Source organism: Cyanistes caeruleus, chromosome 17, assembly GCF_971803275.1.
Source record: "Cyanistes caeruleus chromosome 17, bCyaCae1.hap1.1, whole genome shotgun sequence".
Lineage (NCBI taxonomy): Eukaryota > Metazoa > Chordata > Aves > Passeriformes > Paridae > Cyanistes > Cyanistes caeruleus.
The window spans coordinates 7,155,507-7,176,324 of record NC_141717.1 but is presented as its reverse complement, the minus strand read 5'-3'; the positions used below and the strand labels follow the sequence as shown (position 1 = coordinate 7,176,324).

Below are 20,818 nucleotides of genomic sequence, written 5' to 3'. Positions count from 1 at the left end.
AAAATAAGTTCTTTTAATAAAGCTGCTGTGCTATTTTTTTTAGTGATCAGTGTATCCCTTTATGTTGTGATGGTTTTATAATCCTGTTAAAATGGAAAGTTTTCCAAGAGATCTGTTCCTATACAAACAGAAATTTGGTTACATGTGGTACTTGTATTACATAAACTTAAGAGCAAGTTACTGTGACTTTGTGCTTTGGCCTTTGATATGAGTGGACTTTAATCACCTCTTAAGATTATGACTGAAATACTCATATGCTGATTTAACAGTATTTTCTCTTTTTAAAGGACTGTCATGCTTGCAAGTCTTCACAGATGTTAGATGTTTTCCAAATGTAAATAGTTTTGATATTAAAACTTTGGCCTGTGGAGCATTTTGTTTATTTTTAACCGTTTTTCTGCAGTGACTCAGGCTTGTACCAGCACAGCACCTCCAGAGCAATTCCAGACCCTCTGTGGTTTGGTAAAATCAATCCAATTATAGATGAGGAAAATTCTCTCTCAAAGGGAGCAACCAAGGGTGTTTAATGGCTAGTGATAGTGCTGTTTCAGGGGGTGTTAGGAAGGGAACTCAAGCAGTTTAGTAAAACAATTAGTATATTGACTAACACATTCTCTGTTCTGGAACTCTGTGCTTCTGGTGTTAAGCTGGTCCCTGAATGGTGAAAATTCTGATCCTGCCCTTCCCTACTCTTCTGTGTGGGAAAAAGAGGGTGGGACAAGTTGCCTGATTTTCAGGATAACCAAGACAGAGCATCAAACTTAAAGCCTCTTGATAGTTTCCACTGAGGCCTCCTAGATGAACTGGAGCATAGGTTCCACCTCTACAGAAAAAGCAGACACTGCACACGACTCTCATGGCTAAGAACTGCTCCAGAGACTGGAAGAACAAGATGTACAGAGCTGGATATACACAGAAGGGGGTATGTATCTGTAGCATTGATGTATTCCAGCAAACCCCAGAACTGTGTTAGGCAAAAAATCCCAACTAGAAACACCTAAAGGTACAGGAGCTTCCCCTAACCTGAAGGCAAGGTGTGTTTGGGGTTGTGTGTAGGCTCTGTGAAGAGCAGGTTTGATTAGACTTGGCAAACCAGTTCACTCTGTGTTCTCTTCCAGTAAATCAGCAACCTTTGGTTCTTATTTTGAATAAATCTGCTGCTTTTTGAGCTATATGTCAAAAAAAAAAAAAAAGACAGATTAAGACTACTTGCACTTGACAGCTATGAATGTTTCATATTTGCTTCTTCAAATGAAATTATTCCATGCTATGCTGAGGACAGGGAACCAGTATTACTGGCATTGTCTTTAAACCTTTTTAGCACCTGAAGTTCAAGAGCCAAAATTGCCCAGTGTTAGTTACAGAATACAACTTTTTTCAAACTTCTGTGGCAAGGATTGATGTCTACCACAAAAATCTTCCATATCCTGAAACTCCAAAGCAAATGCACATTACAGAATTTATTGAAGTGTTCAGATTACTATTATTAAATCCAGATGTTAATGTAACAGTTGTGCACTTGTGCAATAAACTGGATCTCTGTAATTGTTGACTCAGTAGAGAGTATTTTAAGATTTCATATTTGGTACTTGGCTTAAGCCATTAATAAAATGTTTGAAAAGGGGCTTTTACCTGGGCATGGTGCCAAAAGCAATAAAATGAGAGGAGAGTTCTAGTTACACTCAGTTTTGACTAGTAAAACACAAATTAATGAAACAAAAATTAAAGACTAAAAGGAAACACGCTGGTTTTCTACCCTTGTAAGTGAATTTATGACACAGGTACTCCTAGTTCCATACCTGAGAAGGACCTGCAGTTGTGTTCTTATTTCCACCTTCTGCTAGAAGCCTGCTGAAATGCTACAGAACAGCTGCTGAAAAGTTGTTTACAAATTCTAGAGACATTAAAGTTAGTTTCTTATTCATTCTTTAAATGTAAAAGAGGCAGCTCATAAAAATTCAACAGAGAAACTCATTCAAATGAGTTCATATTTGTAAGTCCAGTTAATACCAAAAAATGGTTCTTATATCTCATGTAGAGGCAAATTTCTCAATATTTAGTATAAAAAAAAGAGAAGAGACATAGAATTCCAGATACTGAAATTCTGTTTAATTACATTGCTGCAATGCTTAATTTTGTTCCCCATATTTTAAAAATTGAAAATGTGAAGCTTGGTAAAGTTGCAATCCAGCAAAGCTTTAAGCATGTGTTTCTGACACAAAATGGGTTGCACAAAGTCAAATACACACTTAAAGCTTTTCATGATTTAGAGCCACATGTTAGTAAAGCTTTAGGAAAGTAAAGTTGTGACATCGGCAGAGCTGTGAGTGTGACTGTGGTGTCTGTCTCCTTGCAGGGCTACAGGTGCAGTCCTGCGTGCAGGTGCTGTCTTACATTGGCAGGGGTTCAGTGTAAGTTGGGAATTAGGGGTTTGTACTTTGGTTATCTGAGAGAACACCTGATGTCATCATTAATCTCTTGTTGTGTTTTAAGATGCTGCACAAGTTGTGTTCCCAGTCTTTGTACGTTGTGCATTGAGCATCTTGGCACGTTCCCTTGTACCTGAGTGACTGGAAGTGTGAAAGCAAAGGAGTGTTAGTACTTTTATAATCTTCCCTTGGTCCCTAGGCAGGTCAGGGTCTCAGGATCAGTGTATTCTGAACATGGAATATACATAAGATAGCTATACAGAAGCTAATGGGGATCAACCTGTTCATTATGGTTGACCTGAATTGTGCCATTTGTGTTTTATTTTAGGAGTTTTTGAATGGACTAATAAACCTCTCTGAACTATTTTTGAGTGTGTTTTCTCCTTATATATCACTTGGTATACTAGTTTTTTAGTATTTAATTTTTAAAAGTAAATTTTTAAACATATTTTTCCATAACATATATTTCCATAAAGTACAACTAAGACAGGTACCCAAAAAGAAAAGCCTTAATGTTTTGCTAATGTTTTTCAGAATGTAATTTGTACTCTCTGTACAGCTATACTCTTTATAGATGTAATTAATACATTTATAAGGTTTTTGTTAAAACTTTAACCTGTGTGAATAAGGAATTTATAGAAACAATTGGAAACCTCACCATTTTCTACTTAATATTTTCAACACTAATTTCATTTGGAGTGTCTGGACTGCAGAAGGATTTTAATACCCGATTTATGAGGGTAGAGCTCACTGATGGTGTTTCTAGTAAATAATTCAAGAGAAGTTACTGCTTTATTTTGCAGTCTGTATTATTTCTGAATCTGTATGGGTTAATTATAGTAATGCTTCTTTATTTTAATGTCAATACAGCAGCATTCAAATACAAAGTACTGAGCAAATACTATAAGTTTTTGCAAAACAGAAACCATTTTTATGGTTTTGGGAATTACAAGTCTTCCAATGTGAATCAAGCCCTAAATAATTCTCTCTACATCTGCAGACAGTTTTAACCAACTTTCTTTGATTCTATGAATAACAGAGTGTAATATGTGATTTCTTCTGGAATCAGATCCTCACTCCTCTGCCAGATGTTCCACCCTTCCTCTGTTCTGCCAGCTAAACCGTTTGATGACTTTTTTACCAGGTCCTGCATCAGAAGCCTAATTTTAAAAGCTTGTCATGCAGAATTGGTAAAAGACAAAAGTGGAGTCTCTTTGAAAGGAGGAAATGCAGGTGGTGACAACATGCTCTGGCCCATAGTTCATCTTTGCTGTCCTGGGAACGCTGTGAGCAGGAGCACAGGTGGGAATGTGGAACCAGCCCAGCTGTCAGACATGGGGAATGGGGGCTGCTTCCCTTTGCTGCAGAGTAAACCATGCTCCCAGGAGAGCCTTGGACACAGTTCTACACCTACTCCTCCTCAAACACCTGGGGCAGCTGGGCCCTGAAGGTGGTGCAGAAGAGAGTTCCATAGTGGTTCCCATCTGCCTGTGGGTTCTTGGCATCGGTAGTAGACTTTGCCAAGCTTTGTGCTGGCTGGCTGAGGAACGTGGTCACGAAAAGGTTATCAAGGAAGGGTGGTAATACAGAGCATTTTTGATGAGTAAAGCTGAGTTGAGGTGATTCAGTGATACATGGAGGATAGAAAAAGTAGAGAATTCAGGAATAGAAATCAGGAAAGTGGGTAGTGATCTGGGGAAAAAATAGCTATTGTCTGACACTAGAAAAAGAACAATGAAAATAAACCAAGAAGAAAAACTCCTTGGCTACAGTATTTATATCTGACCAGCTTATATTTAATGAATATCTTGTTTTCATCAGATAATCAGTATTTTCCAACATAGTTTCTAATAAAGATTTGCAGTATCTTTTTAAAATATTTTGAGAGCTACTCAAACTACAAGGACTACAGAAAGTAGATGTGTGACAGCTGCTAAGTGCAGAAATTTGTAATCTACTGTAAACAATTTTATGTTGCCATCTATTTCTTATTTATTTTTAAACAAGGAGCTTTGTATGGAATGAAATATTGGAACACAATAGTTTAACAGATAAGACTTCTTTGAAACTGGCCTTAGGCAACATAAACTCTTCTGACCCAGAGTTTCTGCTCTATTAGTCTTTAGCTAATTTCAGTAGGGAAAATGGAATTCGAGTTCATTTTAGCTTTGGAGATCGTGAGAAATTGGTTCTTAAAGCACTGAGGGCATGGACCGTGGATTATAGCATTAAACTCTTTAGAATATTCGAGTTTTCAGGCACTGTACTAATATCATACTTCTGATTATTTTAGAATATGGGTGTTGATCTGGAGATTAGGCTACATCAGTTATAATCTTGGATCTGTATTTACAAAGAAGCAGTAAGTGATATTCCTTCATGTGGTCCTACTCTGTTCCTTGTTAGAAGAAATGTGTTTGATTTCAAAAGCAAAATTTGGCTTTTGTTTAGTGAAGAGTGTAATTTTGTCTTTAAGAAATGATTTATTATGCTGTTAGTCATAATACTATGTGTGTGATATATCTTTATGCTTAATTTCCGGTGTTTAGGAGTCTCAGGGCTGGGATTTTGTAGTTTGTTGTGGGATTTTTCTTCCTGGAAGTGTGCTTTACTGTATGGAATTCAACATTCTTTCAGTCTGCATCCTTATTGTTTCTATTAAAAAAAAACCCCACTTTAATTCTTGGGAAGATTCTCTAAGGTGTAAATCTAGTACAAGTGATGTAATCACACTCAGATTGTGACCTTTTATCACTGCTGTATAAAAAATGAGGCCATATAACACAATATGGGATTTAGAAGTAAGAAACAGGAAAGAATTTTGTAGATGAACTCTAAGCACTTGGTGTAAATCAGGTAAAGAATGCACAGTGAATAGCTGCTGCTTAAGATGTACCACAAGCTGATTTTTGTATTTTTTAATTGAACATTAATCTGTCACCTTATTCTTTTGTCCATTAGCAGATTAAATATTTAAAGTTTCATTTTCGGAAGTTGGGAGCAACAAGTTGTTTGGTTTCCATGGGAGCTAATTCAAGTTACTGTTTGCATTGTTAATACCTCAAAGTAGCTGTGTTGGTCTGAGTCAATATGCAGCAAAAGGTTTGTGACAGAGGCATTTTCTTAGCTGTCCTAAGGTTGTGAGTAGGGACTGCTTAACTGAGGACCTTCTGTCACTGAATTTCAGCTCAGACAATCATTCTGATTTTTGCAAGATCCCCTAAAGTGAAGTTGCTTGTAATCTCTAATTATGCTTACATTATTTTGAATTAATGTCTAATTAGCAGTTTCTTGCTGAATGTAAATAGTATGTTAAATTTTGTCCAATAGAAGTTTTTAAGAGAACACCTAATAATGCAATAATAAGACTTGCTAATCTCTGTAAAGTGTGTGGTTCTAAAAAGATGCAAAGTTTAGATTTTTCAAGAAATCTCATCTACTAGAAATGGTTGTGCAATGTTCAGTCCCACTTCTGATAGGAGATAGAAAGCAGCAAGTTCAACGGGAAGCAGTCCTGCGGTTCCTTCCTCTTTGATTTGAATCCTTGTGCTTTCCTTGCTTTGTTCAATTCAAGGGTTTGTTTTACAGGCAGTAAAATAAACAGAATAGCACCTGCAGCTTAGTCATAAATGGGAACATCTCACAGTATCCAAGCAAACAAATGAAATCATGGAGTCCTCTAACCTTTCCTGAAATGCCTTAAGAGCTTTACCAACATTCATTTTTAAGATGGACCACTATTTTGGCTATCAAAGGTCTCTGACACATACAGGAATTGGGAAAGATTATGATCCAAGTCAATGATAAAACTTACTAATTATTGTCTCAGCTATCAAGTGCATTTAAAATACCAAACAAACATTTGGCTTTTGATTCTTTCCTATGTTGGCAATTTCAATTACATAAATAGATTCTTCTGGTTGCACGTTATTTTTGCTGGCCACAGAAAATCTCGGAGCACATGGGATCTTAGATGGGATCCTTCTACAAAGTTCTGTCATATTCCAGAAGAACTGAATTTGCTTTTGGGCAGGCTAATCAGAGTTGATCTTATTTAAATATGTAGGCATTTATGAGGGTGAGAAACTAGAAGCATCATTTGTTTGCGCACCACACTAATGCAGCTGTTTTTTGGTTGGTTGGTTTTGTTTTGGTTGGTTTCTTTGTCTCCTTGCCTTGTTAAATTTAGGTGTAAAACTGACTTGTAAACTCATCTTAAATGTATTTGTTGCCAATGTTAATATCAGCTTTTAAAATTAGAGTATTAAAGCAAATGTAGAATATTGACAGTCAACATCATCTTCACAGACTGAAAAATAGGAATGTCATGTTTAGATTTTTCTGACCATTTTCATACAACATATTTCCATATACAGTAACATCTAAATAAGATACTACTTCATGTTTTGATGATATAGTTTAAAGTATTTTTATGAAAACTCTTTATTTTAATAGAACTAGTGAGGATATATGCTATTACAGCTTTGTATCTATTTAATCAAATACCAATATTCAATCAAAAATCAAACCAGCTGAATGACTTAACATTGCCTTAAGAGGAGCATTGTTTATTAAGGATATCCACAGAAAAGATGAGATTAAATAAAATTATGTCTGCTTACACAGTGATTAAAAGTAAAAAGTTATTGAGGACTGTGCCTGATGTCCTATACTTAAAACAGGTTATGGGACGGCATTTTCTACACTTCAGGTATTGTAGCCAGAATTCAGGTTGCTGCTGAGTGCTCAGGCAGCAGCTCTTAGGGAAGATGGACTTAGTTGTAGATTAAATAAATCATCATCCCCTCGTGATTCAGTTTTCAGCACAAATCTCTATGAACTTTGCTGCAAACACTGCAAGTTAACACAGCGTGGTTCTGCTTATGAAGCTTTGTGTCAGTGGAAGGTAAGTTGAAAGCTGTCCTGGGTTATCAGGATGGGTTAATGGATGTTTGCTTCCATGCCTGGTCTTCAACAGCTCTCTAGAGGTGAGCATCTCTCTCGCAGGATGGAATAGCAGAGCAGTTCAGACTTAAAGATGGAGGTTGTTGACTGCGTTACCTTTCTAAGAGGCAGCTAATTTTAGACTTTACTTTTTGTTTGGTCCCTCAGACCAATTTATCGATTTTGGTGTGCACTACAGAGTTTCTTAGTGGAAAATGACATATTTGAACAGTTTTATATAGTCAGTAAGCAATTTAAACATAATTTTCATCTGACAGTATGGGTTTTGTTTCAGTGATGAATATTGTGCATATTGAACCTTTGCTTGCTTTACTTAAAATATTTATAAGAAGTTCAGCATTTTGAATAAATTTTATTGTTATAATTTTAAAGCCCTTGAAATGTGAATACAGAAGATAGTTTTAATATTTACAACTACTGAAAACATTTGTATGAGACCTTAAGGTATTTAAACACTAAGCTTCACAACATTGCTGTGAGGTAGATTCTATCCAGTGAAGGTTTATGTGTAGCCCAGATTTCACTAACTCTTGTTTGAACAGGTTAGTTTGAGAAGGCAGTAATGTGAGAAAAAGAATAGATAAATCATCTCTATGGCCCTACACAGTGACAGGGTAGGCTTCAGTTTCCCCACACTTTAATGGAGCTGTGGGAGGCTGCCTTTATTCCTCAGAGCCCCACACTGCTGGGTAATTCATTTGCACTTAGCAGGGCACAGCTCCAGTTACCAATTACTGTGATTTTTTTTTTTTTTTTCCTACCTGGAGGCAGCAGTGGAGGGAGCATATCATCAAGGATTCTCCTGACTCATCCCCAGCCTGTGTCCAGATACAAGTAATTCTTTATACATTACCTCATTTACGATGTGCATTTGCCACTGTAGCTTATTCTGCATAGCAAAATATGCAGAAGTGTTAAATGAGTTTCTGGAGGTCTTTTGGAGTCTGTTCAATGGTATTAATTTAGCTAGAACAGACAGTTACGAAAGTTTAATCTCAGTTATTTGATAAAAGTGGACATTTTTCTGCAGTATTGACCAGCCCAGTCCAGGAGGACTCTGTGCTCCTGGAAGAAACATGTTATTCCAGGTACTAGAACAGTGAGAAGCGTGACAGGACCTCAGTTTTGTCAGATACTTCTGCACACTGTTTTTTAAAGAAATGAATAGTAATACTGAGTTTCTCATAATGCATAATCCAAGGTGATTACTCATAGTTAGTCAGCTGCTATTTCTCATCTTTTTCTGCTTTTGTATAATTAAAATAAAAATAGCTGTATGATTTAAATAATTGTTGCCCTGTATTTGACCACAAAACTTAATTAATTAAGTTTATTGACACTGTGTTTTAACTGTAAGAATGAAGTTTTTATTTCAATATGGCAACTGAATGCCAGTTTTCACGTCAAAGTTCATGTGCTGTAGTAAGATGGTGTCAGCACAGCAGGGGTGAGGCTGTGCCTGCCCAGTTGGGGCTTGTCCCCCACAGCCCTTGCTGCATTTCTGAGCTCCGGCAGCTGCTGTGGCTGGGCTGAGGAGCGTCACCCTCTTTGGAGCACAGCCTCTCTTTGGTGTTGCTCCAGGAGCTGGTGGAGATAGATTGCAGCCAAGCCCATGATTTGTTTCTGAATTTCTCTTTACCCCTTGCTGATAGGCAGCATGCCGAGAGGAGCCGTCGTTTGAAACTTTGCAACTCTTCCTCTCCTTGGACTGGGTGTTCCATCCCCTGGGCTCGTCTCCGGGAAGTGACTCCCGTAGCTTCCAGTTCCCGGACTGTTCAGTGAGCTGAATGTTCCCGACTACTTTGTTTATGTTCAAACCTGATGTGTGTTGATTCTTGGAAGAAAAGAGAGACTGAGCATTCCAAGGGTCTGACCACTGGACTGGACTAATTTGTAGCCTAGGAAGGAAGTTTGCTGTAGGCTTGTGTAGGCACCGGTAGGGTCTGCTGCATTCTGAAAGCACAGTCTTTACCCTTCTTCATGAAAGGGGAAGGGGAATTGCCAGGTCGGTCTCAGATTGTGACTTCTCACATTCTCTCAGGTACAAATCATGAATGCCCACTGCTCAAATAGAAGGAATATTTAAAACTAAAACAACCCCCAAAGTGCTTATTGGCCTCAGTGTCAGAAATCACTGTTCCCACTGCACAGATCTCCAAGTCTTTTCCAGACTCATGTTCACACCATGGTTCTGTAAATCCTGGAGCTGGTATTGGTAATATCTGATGACTTTCATTCAATTCAGTACTGTACTGGGTACAGTGACCCAGGCTCCTTGCAGGTGTGAGTGAGTGAGCAGTATTAATGTCAGCCAGTTGACTTGGCCAAAGCTTGAATGCATTGTGATTCTTTAACTGTTATTTTCCAGCAGATTGCTAAAATAAAAGCTGATTTACTACTGAACTGTCATCCAGATTTCAGAGCTTGTGCCAAATTAAATACCAGTTCTGGTGTCTTAAGCGGCAGGGAAGTATGTATTTCCCCCCCATTATAAGATTTTTCCAAGGAAATACATTTTGTCTTTTGAAGATAAAATGTTTAAAAATAAAAGGAGCGTTTGTCTTCAGCAGTTAAGAAGATAGCAACCACCTACAATCTGTGAGAACACTTACATAAGGTTCATACATTGTACAGGAGTTCTGGTTTGCCAGTGCTGGAACACTGTTCCTATGTACTTGTCAGGAAAATGTGAACCAAAGCCTCCTAGCAGTGCTGGTGCTGATTCTATTTTGATAATGTGTTCTAGAGGCTAAGTAGGAAAACAATTTTTTTCTAGTTTTCACTTTACTATTCTTAAACATTTTGCTGAATTCTATGTTAAAACAAACCAACCAAACAAAAAAAAAAAACAACCCACTAAAAAAACGAACCAAAAAACAGACACCTGTAATAATTTAGAACTAGTGGAGCAATTGAGTAATTTTATTTTTAGTTTCTGGAAATAAATTGGTATTACGATTTCTAACAGCTCATAAGCAGAAATGGTTTTCATACCTAGCAGAGTGATGGCTCACACAACTTTAACTTCAGGTGTCTTAGTTTTCAGGAAAGGAATGGAAACTCCTGGAGTGACAACTGATTTTTGTCTGATCAGCCTGGTATAAAAAGTGTTTTCTTGAATTATGCTATGTGGAATACTGAAACTTTAATAGAATGTGTGTTTTTTTAAATTGTATTTTCCATGTTTTTACTGTTGAGTTTCAGTTATGTTATTAATATACTTTGTGTATAGGTCTTACTCCATTCAGGGGTTACACTGATAATGGTTACCATCTGTAAATGCAGATGGCAAATCTGAAATAATTCTTCAGGATTGAGGAGGCTTCAAACAAATGAGAAAGGAGAGGCAAGTTGTTATCTTTCATACAAATTATGAGAGTATCTTGACCTTTGCATTCTAAATGAGAGGTTTTTCAGTTTTGCACACGGTTGTTGCACATGGATAAAGTGTTTATTGTACAGGCTTTGATTTTAAACAAGGTGAACAAATGTTTTCTTCTACTCATTTTGAATTGTTTGTGTTTCTAGTGTTAAAAGATCATTTGAGAACATACCTGGGTTTTTAGCACCCTATCTAACAGATTTAGGAAGAAGGAAGTGCAATATCTGGGACTTGACTGTGAATTGGAAAGTTTAACATTAGGGTTACAGGTCTGCACTGGAGAACTTTGTATTTAGAGGTTTCCTAATGATGACATTCATGCACTGTGTGGAACTACAATGAAAATTGGGACCTGAGAGTCATGATCAGCAGGGGAAGAAATTCTCTGTGAAGAGGGTGGGCAAAGCATTCATAGTGAGATTACCCAGAGATGGTGAAACCATCTGCTTCAGAGATTTTCAGAAGCTGACACAGCAAGTTCCTGAGAGCTGGTAATCCCATGGGATGGGGGGATGGACTAGATGACCTCCAGAAGGTCCCTTCCAATCTGATCTATTAATGTTCAAACCATACATCAAGCACATTTTGTGTCAGAAATCAAACTTGTTTTAAGTTGTGCTGCTGTGCTGCTGTCAACATCAAATTGCATGCTGTGTTCTCAGTTGGATCTGGACAATAAACCCACATTTCTGTACATTCCCGAAACAAAAATTACGAGATGGACATGTTAGCAATTCTGCAGTGTTTTGTAGAAATGGTGAAAGTCAAGCTGGTTTAATTCAAAGCATGATGTTTACTTACCTGTCATGGGGAAAAAAAATAGTCAAAGCTAACCTGCAGCATAACAAATGCTAAACTTTTAGTACAAGAAGGTGTTTCTGTTAATTTCATCTGGTTTGAAAGCATGAATACAGCTCACGTGGCTTAATCTCTTTGAAAAGTGACTCCAAGACAACTCATAACTAGTAAATTGTGGATAAAATGCTGTGAATATGAACAGATAAGCAGCTAAATTTTCGCTTAAATTCTGCTCTGAAGAGACCTGCTTGGTTAATAATGTACTTAATTTGTATGGGTGAGTGGGAGTTTGAGGAGAGTGTAATGTCAGGAAATCGAGTGAGAGCTGAGTAAATTATGCTTCTAAAAGCTAAGAACAAAGAAAAAAATCTTGCATAACAGAAAGTTAATGTGTCTTCATTTAATGTGAAAGCGCCACTTGGTAACTAGGGAAAATAATGAAAAATATGCACTCAATCATGATAATTGTTCTATTTAGGTGTAATCAAGCAGTACTTGCTTATATTTCTTATTTTTCAATTCACGCTTTCAGAACATGGTTCTTTACCCTTTTGTAGTGTAGGCCATTCTTTGGTGGTCAGGATCATTTTTTGTCATCTTGTTTTATTTAAATATCTTGCTAACACTTGAAATATTTTGGTATTGATCATTGAAACATATATTGCATTTTAAAAATTCTGAATGCACACCCCAACACATATGGTGTTTTTATTCAGAATATTTGAAATTTGAAGTTTAAGGCTGAATATGGCAAGCAGTTGTGTTTCTTAAGAAATACAATTGAAAGTTAACAAAAAAATCTCACAATAATAAGACATTTCTTCATTTTTGTGGATCTTTCTGAATCATCAATATTTCATATCATTCAAGTTTCCAAGAATTCAGGGATAGGACTTCATTGAAGTCCATATTGATTTATTGAAACTTGAATGACTTGATAATTCTGTGAGGTATAAAAAGCCTGTACCAGTAATTCATACTTCTGTCTCTCCTTACTGTAAATTAAGTACTACACTAATGATAGGAAGGAAATAGTAAATTGGAACTTTCATTCAACTATTCAAAAAGTAGCTAATGGGCAGTAAAATTAATTTTAAAATATTCATGGCCAAAAATCTTCCTTGCTGGAGAGCCTGAGGATGAACTAGTTCTAATACTGTCCTTTGGTGGTGTGAAGTCCTATATGAAGACTGACGTTGATTTGGGATCTGAAGGAAAGTTGTACAGAGCTTCAAAATATTAAAAGTCATTTGTATGTTAGCACAATATGTTAATTCAGCATTCTCTAATAGAAGCTATTGGGAAAAAGGGATGTTGCCGGTACGCGGGTGGTGGCACAGGGTGAGGCACGGGAGCTTCTGGACGTCCATCGTGAGGGTTAACCGGGTGATGTTTGTGTCGGTGTGAGCGGGGAAACCGTCCCGCTTCTCCGGTAAATTGCCTCTGCATCCGTTCCCTGGCTACATTTTTGCCAGCCCGTAATATTTGTGGGGAATCAGTAGGTAACGTCCATAATTCAAAAGCTGAATTTCTCGTGCGAAGGAACCGCCCAAAGCCCAAACGTGAAGGCAGAGCGGTGTCCGAAGCGTTTGTCGGTGTTGCGGGAGCAGAGAGTGACCGGAGCCGCGTTGTTTCCGCAGAGCGCCGAGGCGTGCCCAGGATGGAGCCGGCGGACGGCGAGGACGAGCCCGGGCCCCCGGCGCGGCTGGCGCCCAGCCCGCACAGCGAGGCCGTGGCGCACGAGCTGCGGGGGCTGTCGCTGCAGGCCGGGCCCTGCCTGCCGCCCCTCACCGAGCGCAAGAATGGTGAGTGCGTGCGTGGGGCCGGGGCGCGGAGCCGCGTGCGGCGGGGTGCTGCCAACTCCGGCCCGGAGCTACAGCCGCCAGGACGGCTCTTGGAGCAGCAGCGGCCACTCTGGGACCTAGAATGGAGTTGAGCAGATTTTTGAGTAGTTTTGAAACTACAACTGGTGTATACTACAAGTATTGATGAAATATTTTTGAGAGTTTTATTATTATCTGACAAAAATTATTATTTTCAATAATAGGCGGTTTTTTTCTGCATAAATAATACATAATTAATGTTTTGCATTCTATTAAGTTTAATTCAATATTGGTATACTTCTGGAAAACTTGTTTTTCCTTAATTTCCTGTAAAACCAGAATGGATGAGGTGGGTCTCTGTGTCCTGTCAAACCTCCAAAGCAGCCAAACTACTGCTCATCTATAAGTTCAGATTCAGTAATTTTGGTTAATTTGGTTAGAAACTATTTTTCATAGAAATTATCAAAGAAGAAAATTTATAAAAGTGAACTTTGAACTTGATGGATTCTAATTAAAAGTAATTTTAATAATATTTTTACTTCTTACCAAAAATTGGATATTTGCAAGAGTATTTTGGCATGTCACTACTTTATAAAGTCTGTAAGCGTAAGAGACTGCAGTTCACAGAAATACAGTGGCACTTAAAAAAATACTGACATCTTTAAGGGTATTTTTCTGGTAGGATATTTTTATGCAGGAAGCATTATGCTTACTGTGAGCTTTGGTAGTGATCCTTTAAACCTTTTGTTTACTTGAATGAGTCTTTGGCAGTAGTCCAGTAGGAGGCTGAACTGTTCTAATGTTGTTCTGCAGTGTTGTTAAGCTGACTTGCACAAGTTAGTACAGAAACTGTGTTTCCAGCTTTTCCAATGTCACTGCAAGGGTAGGAGGCTTCTGCTCTGGTTTGGTTTTGTTTACCATGAAGGTAATCACAGCATGCCTGGTGAGCCAGCAGTCACTGGAGCTGTTACTACCTTCTCCTTTTTCACATTTTCCTCCTCTCCCCTGCCCTCTGCCCCAGAGATCCCAGTCACAGAGCAAAGCAGGCATAAGAGTTCAGGTGGGCAGAGCTCGGTGGGTTTGCTGCAAATTCTCAGGGTTAGCTTAAGCTCCAGTGGAATTATTGTCCCTTGAGTTTACAAAGAAACATTTATATGCTGTGCCAACTCTGTTGAAGAGGTTTTAACTTCCAGCAGAGGATCAATAACAAAACAGTTGGAGTGCATTAGGAGCTTAAGATTTTCTAGTTACTACGTGCAGGTATTTACTCGCTGAACAAAGACAAATGGACAATTCTGGGAGGTGGATGTTGAATGTCGGTCTCCTGGGCTGTCACAATTTTAAGATTCTCTCATTTCATTTAAGCTGTTTTCAAGTTCATGGCTGTGGACAATACTGTATTGCTAATGAAACTAATTTCAAGTTCTCATTAGTCTGCATCTCTCTGGATAATTAGGCAGCACATACAGTGCATTGATCATGTAAGCCTGTGCTCTGTGTGTTGCAGTGGTTTATCATGCCTGTCCTCTGGAGGCCAACTCTTGCTCCACTTGCTAAAAAGCAGCAGAAGTTCCTATTTCATTGGTTCTGCTCTTCACACTTGTCACTTCCTGAGTGATGACGGAGATGTGTCTGTGATTCTGGCAGTCTCATGACAGTGTGCAGTCCCTCTCATGAGCAGTGGGGCTGCTCACATACATGGAGTTTGGGAAATAGGCTCTGCGTTTGCATCCTTGCCTGAAGGATGCCAGGTTGGGTCCAGTGTATGTGCTTTTTAGGCAAAATGCTGTGTCCCTAGGAAGGACAGCTTGGGGGAAAAGAGACATGGATGAGGCTCTTTGGAAGCAGGAGGGATAAGACTGATGCCTGGGTGTGGAGTTGGACTGCAGTGGAGGGAGGCTGACAAGAGTAGCAGCAGCGTGGCACAGCCCGAGTACCAGTCAGAACAATGTGCTGCCCACACACTGTACCACAGTTTCACGAGCTTCTGTCTGAGAGCCAGGAGGTGGCAAGGGAGGGAAGGATATGCTGTCTGCTGCTGACAGCAGGAGGGTGGATGGGAATGATGCTGCCTGCAGCTTTCCAACCTGCTGTTTCAGAGCCAAATGATGGGAAGGGATTGCACATGTAGATACCATCAAAAAAAGGAAACAGTGCATGACCAGAGCTTTTTTGCATGCTGAATTAGTATTTTTCCAGAACTGTTGAGCATGCCACTTTGGCTGGAAGAGGGAGCTGTGAAGGGCTGGGTGTGAAGAGCCATGCAATTATTTCAAGGTACATGTAAAATAGAAAGCTGCTAGCTTGTGTTTTACAGCAACCTCTCTTGGCTCTGCGGTGGCTTCCTTGATTATCTCATTGTGCCAGACTCTGCTTGTGACAGTGGCTACTAGTTTTTGAAAAAGAGATATGTAAGTTGCTCTTGTGCAGTTGTCGTCCACAGGTGGGAGCCTGGTTATATTCTTGTAAATGGGTGGGTAAGTGGCTGCCACCTGTCCAGGCCATTGACTGCCCTTCAGTTCTGCCCTTTGGCCATAAATCCTGTCAGAAGAGGAGGGTGCCTATTCCCTGCCTCTTGTGTGATGTGGAGAAGCAATTCTGATCCAGGCAGTGAGGGCTGTGAGGTGTCTGCTCCTCCAAACTCACAGCCAGCATAGGAATGGGATTGCTTCTGCTTCTCTTTGGGGTTGTGCATCATGAACTGGAAGAGAGTAAAGAAGGTAGTGCTGTTCCTCCCATAGCTGGCAACAACTGTTCTCCAGCAGAACTGGCTAATTGAGAGAAGAACCAAGGAGTTTGGATGTTCAGCAGGAAAAAAGCCTTGGAACAGTGAACATCTTAAAGTAAGAGCAAGACTGGTAAAATCTCAGTTTGGAGAAAACAGCCTAAAGAAAGCAGTGCCCCTGGCTGTGTAAGAACAGGGACACTCAGGAGCAGAGACCCTGAGGCACAGAAGATCAGGTGAGAATTGCAGCTTCCTATGGGGCTGGGGAGCTTGTGGGGAAGGAACTGTGGGGAATTCAGGGGGAGATGGAACACACACACACACACACACACAAAACCCAACACAAACCCAAACAAGAACAAATACTCCAAATGGTGTATATTGAGTCCTCCTAAGGGACCAGTCTAGTCAGCTGGGAGACAGAGTTCTTAAAATAACTGTATGAAATCGACATCCCACTTAACCTAATGGTATTACTTAAATAAATTTGATGATCCAAGGGATTTTTTCTGGCATCTAAGAGTTGTGGTATATTAGTTTGCCTGTTATCTCTTATCTTCCACTCCCTCAGTATGTAGCACTGGTAATGTGCATTCTTGGCATAGTTTTATGGCTTCTGAACAAATTCTTAATCCTCTGAGCAATTAATAGATTTGAACTGCAAATTTGATATTAGGGAATCAGGTGAGATTTGGGATTCTCCTTGCATTTGTGTATGACAGGTTTTTCTCCACTTCTCTAAGATCAGTGATTAGGTGTGTTTTTTTCCTCTTGTAATGATATATAGGTAGGTCACTGTGCTTAGAATTTAGGTTTTTGAGAGAGTTGGGAGAAAAGGTACACTACACAGTCTAGAAAAGGTGGCTAGTGGAAAGTCTAGAGAACAACAAATGGAAAACTTAGTTATGATTAAAAGTAATAGCTTTGCAGGGAATGTAATTGAAAATGTCATCTTAAATTCAGCAGTTTCATAATCACTAAGCTGAAAGCAGTGAGATCTGGAAAACAGCATGCAGATATTCTGATTAACAGTACCACCACCACCAATAACATTAGCAAACCAAACATAAAAATCCCCCACAAACCAGAGCTCAAAGGAAGTGTATCCTGAAAGACCTATCTAGATAAAGAATGGCACAATCTAGATAAAGAAGTGCACAATTTGTGTAAGTTCACAGGAGAAATGTGTGTGTGCATTTATAGTATAGTGCATAAATAAGGTGTGTGTGTGTGTATGTGTGTACACTGGTGGCCTGGAGAGGCTGTGGAATCTCCACCCATGGAAATACTAAAAATCAGACTGGGCACTGTCCTGGGCAAGCCTGTTCCAGCTGATCCTGCTCCAGCAGGGCTTGGGCCAGGGGATCTCAAGAGGCTGCTGCCAGCTTTAGTGATTCTGGGGTTTGTCTTTCTGCTAAGGTTTTAATAGACCATGGAACATCCAATGCAAATATTCTACTAAATAATCTTTGCTAAGAACACACAGCATATTGTAATTAAAATATGTTTTTCTTTATGCTTTGTTTTTGGTTTGTTTTTTTTTTTGAGAGTGCTCTGTTTTTGGGGGGAATTTGTTTTTGGGGTTTTGTTTGGTTTTTTAACACATCAGTAGAAAAAACACATCTCTTGGTCTCCTTTTAAATATTTGAATGTCGCTCTATCTCTTCCAAGAGGAGGGTGCAAACTGAGTAGGTACTGATTTCCCAGTAAGTCTGTCTTTGTCATTGGTACTGCCAGTTCCCACAATCCTAGCATTCCCAGGCCATCAGTCAGTGTCTACAAGGAACAATTTTCAAATATTAAAGCATGTGAAAAGACATACAAGCCAAAACTCAGAGATCTCTAGGGACTGTGACCTCTTAAATGGAATATATTCTGACATTTTCACAGGCTACATGAAAGAATTCCAGCAGGGTCATTCCATTTGGTAAACTTCTAAACAAACATTCCATCATTTTAGTTTGATTTATAGATATTATTTTTTTTAATTATCTGCTTATTGTGAAGAGATTAACAAAGGAGACATGACCTGTGACTGACTTAATTCAAGGCATCTGGTATATATGAATTGCTGTTTGAGGGCCTGGCATTTGAGTGATTACAGGAGATACAGAAAGCATGTTTTCCTTTAAAAAGATCACTTGATCAAACTTATTCAGATCTTATTCTGACCTTTTTTCTTGAAATTCCTTGTGTATAACTAAATGCATAGCTAGAAAAGAATGTTGAGTTAATTTTAAATTCCATTGTACAGTTGTTTTAAGTTGTTAGAACTAAGTCCTAACTGCAAATGTTGTGGTTGAAATGTCAGCTTGTGACAGAGCCACTAGAAGAAGGTAACACGGAGCAAACAGGAGTGGTAATTGGTGTGCAGCACTTTCCACCTTTTGCAAATCAAAGCTAGCACAGTGGATGACTAAGTATTGTCCTCTACAGGATAGATAGATATATATATATATATACGCAGTTAAACATAGATCTGTATAGTTAAACATACAAAAATGCGTATTTTTATGTACTTTATATGCACATTTTTAAAATATTTATTAATTTAGATATGTATATGGGCAACACCAAATGGAAGGTAGTTTTCATTTAAGCAGTGAACACTGCCAACATATGTCCTCCCTTAAAAGGAATTTGTGTGGGTTTTAGTGGGAGAAGTAGAACATACAGACTTACAAATTTGACATCACTGTAAATGTTTGGTATTTTTCTGGGAAGGGTGACTGAGGTAGATGGTGACCATTATTTATGTTGTTTGGGTCTTGGTTGCAACAGTGGTGGAGAATACAGGCAGAACAGAACTCCCCCAAAACAAATCCCTTTAATTAATAATTTGAAGTAATGTTCTTAATGTTTATAGAAGTAATAGAATAAATTATAATAGGGGTTTTGTAAACTGATGTTTTAGTTTGTGTAGTCAGAGCACTATTTTCCTATGCGAAGAAATTAGTACACAGTGATCAAGAACTAGATTATCCTAACACAATACAAAGGTCCAATATATTAACCAAGGTGTATGTAAGGCCAAGGTGAAATAGATATTTGAGTAATTAGGCTTTTTTCCCACTTGAAAATGTTATTGTGGTAGTGAAAGAGTTTAAACACCCGAGGGAGTTTGGTTTGGTTTTGTTTTTCTTTTTGGTGGGATTGCAAAGGAATGAGTTCCATATGATGTGAAGAGTTGGAATGTACTGTTAAAGTAATTGTTGCTTAGTTACTTGATGTTTAATAAGGTTGGGAAGCAGCTCCCAGTCAGTGATGTCACTCAGCAGATCACTGATGCTTCACCCAGATAAGGGGTCTGCTCTGAGGGGCAGACAGCAGGCACTGGGGAGGTACCATGGGGCTGCATTGCTTCCTCCTGTGCTTTGGAATTTTGGCTAGTATCTACTAGACACTTCCACTTTAAAAATAACACTTTTTCTGTAGGCTGAAGGTTGGCAGAACACTTGGAAGTCTGTGTTGCAGAAGAGTGGAAGGAGCAAGCATTGATGACCTTAGATGTAAAGCAAACGTTTATGAAAAGTTTGTGCAATACATTGCCATTAAATGAGATGTTACTGGACTCTGGTTTATGGAACTGACGGAGATGTTCCATTCCAAGGCCTTTTTTCTTCCTTTCACCCAGTCATGCAATATATTCAAATTAAATTTAAATTCAAATGAGAGGTACTTGTGCCCTCTGAAAATACTTCAAATTCTAACAGATTTAATTTTCACTGAAACCAAGAGCTTGTTGTATGTTTTTTACTTCAGCCTCTGGTTTGGATACACTGATGCAGTGTAACAGAGTTTAAACCTGTAATTGAAAAATACAGCATGCACAACTCAAGATTTTCTTTCAGCTGAAAGAGATACTTTGGTTTTGTTGTTTGATAGAAACCAGTCTCTCAGCTGCAGTTTTGTTTCTAGGTCATTATAGGTTTCTCTGTGATCCTCAGAGTCATTTTGCTATTTGTAATGTTAAAAACAGCTCTTTTGAAACAGGTACATGCTCAAATTGCAGAGGTTTTAAGTCCAATGTTTAGTTTGGAAATGAGTAGTTCTGTCTCTTACAAAACATCTCTATTTAAATAGTCACCAGCAGAAAGAGAATATGAAAAAATTGCAATTCGAAAAAGTTTTTTGCCTTTTTTTAGCAATGCTATCAATTTCAAATGACACTCCAAATTCCAGCTCACTTTTAGACACTGAACACAAAATCATTTCAAACTCTGAGTGGAGATCCCAAGCAAGATCCCAAGCTTTTTCTGTCCCTAATTTATATTGCATAATTCATGAGTTGTTCTATTAATTGTATTACTGCTAAAATAAAGAGTCGTCAAAGAACAAACAAGTTGCTATTGTTCCACTAATACTTACTCTACTTTTTGTGGTAGGCCAAAATGGGTGATTTGAATAGGAAAGTATTAAGTTGCCACCTATAAACTCACCATTTCTTTTAAGGTAAATGTGAAATTAGGGTTGTTTAAACCAACAATGAAAGTAACTGAAACACAAAGCAGTTTTTGTCTGTCAAAAAATCTTCAAGGCAGATACTGCCCAAACATAGGCAGTGTGTTTAATGTTTCGGTGTGGTGTTGGTGGCTCATGACAGAACTTCTACTGTTTCATAAGAGCTTAAAAAATTACCATCAGATTTGGAAGTGCATGAGTAAATTTGAGGAGTCATTGTGGTGCTTTAGCAGTC

At 38.6% G+C, this 20,818-nt stretch overlaps 1 protein-coding gene and 1 long non-coding RNA gene across 24 annotated transcripts in view; both read left to right on the top strand.

Annotated features, from left to right (window-relative positions):
- Positions 1-20,818, top strand: part of MRTFB (myocardin related transcription factor B) — a 68,012-nt gene that overhangs the window by 3,262 nt on the left and 43,932 nt on the right. For 17 of the 23 annotated variants that reach the window (XM_086853685.1, XM_086853671.1, XM_086853675.1 and 14 more), the window contains one exon: positions 13,215-13,379. In XM_086853685.1, the coding sequence (XP_086709811.1) occupies positions 13,235-13,379 (145 nt within the window). In that variant the 5' untranslated portion in view covers positions 13,215-13,234. Of the gene's footprint in view, positions 1-647; positions 923-2,356; positions 2,412-13,214; positions 13,380-20,818 lie in introns of those variants that run through there. The other 6 variants (XM_086853681.1, XM_086853682.1, XM_086853684.1 and 3 more) reach the window with 3 other exon arrangements.
- LOC147650040 (uncharacterized) lies at positions 4,980-10,740 on the top strand. Its single transcript, XR_015277185.1, has 4 exons — positions 4,980-7,335; positions 8,162-8,228; positions 9,047-9,172; positions 10,680-10,740. It is a non-coding gene; the product is annotated as an uncharacterized LOC147650040 (long non-coding RNA).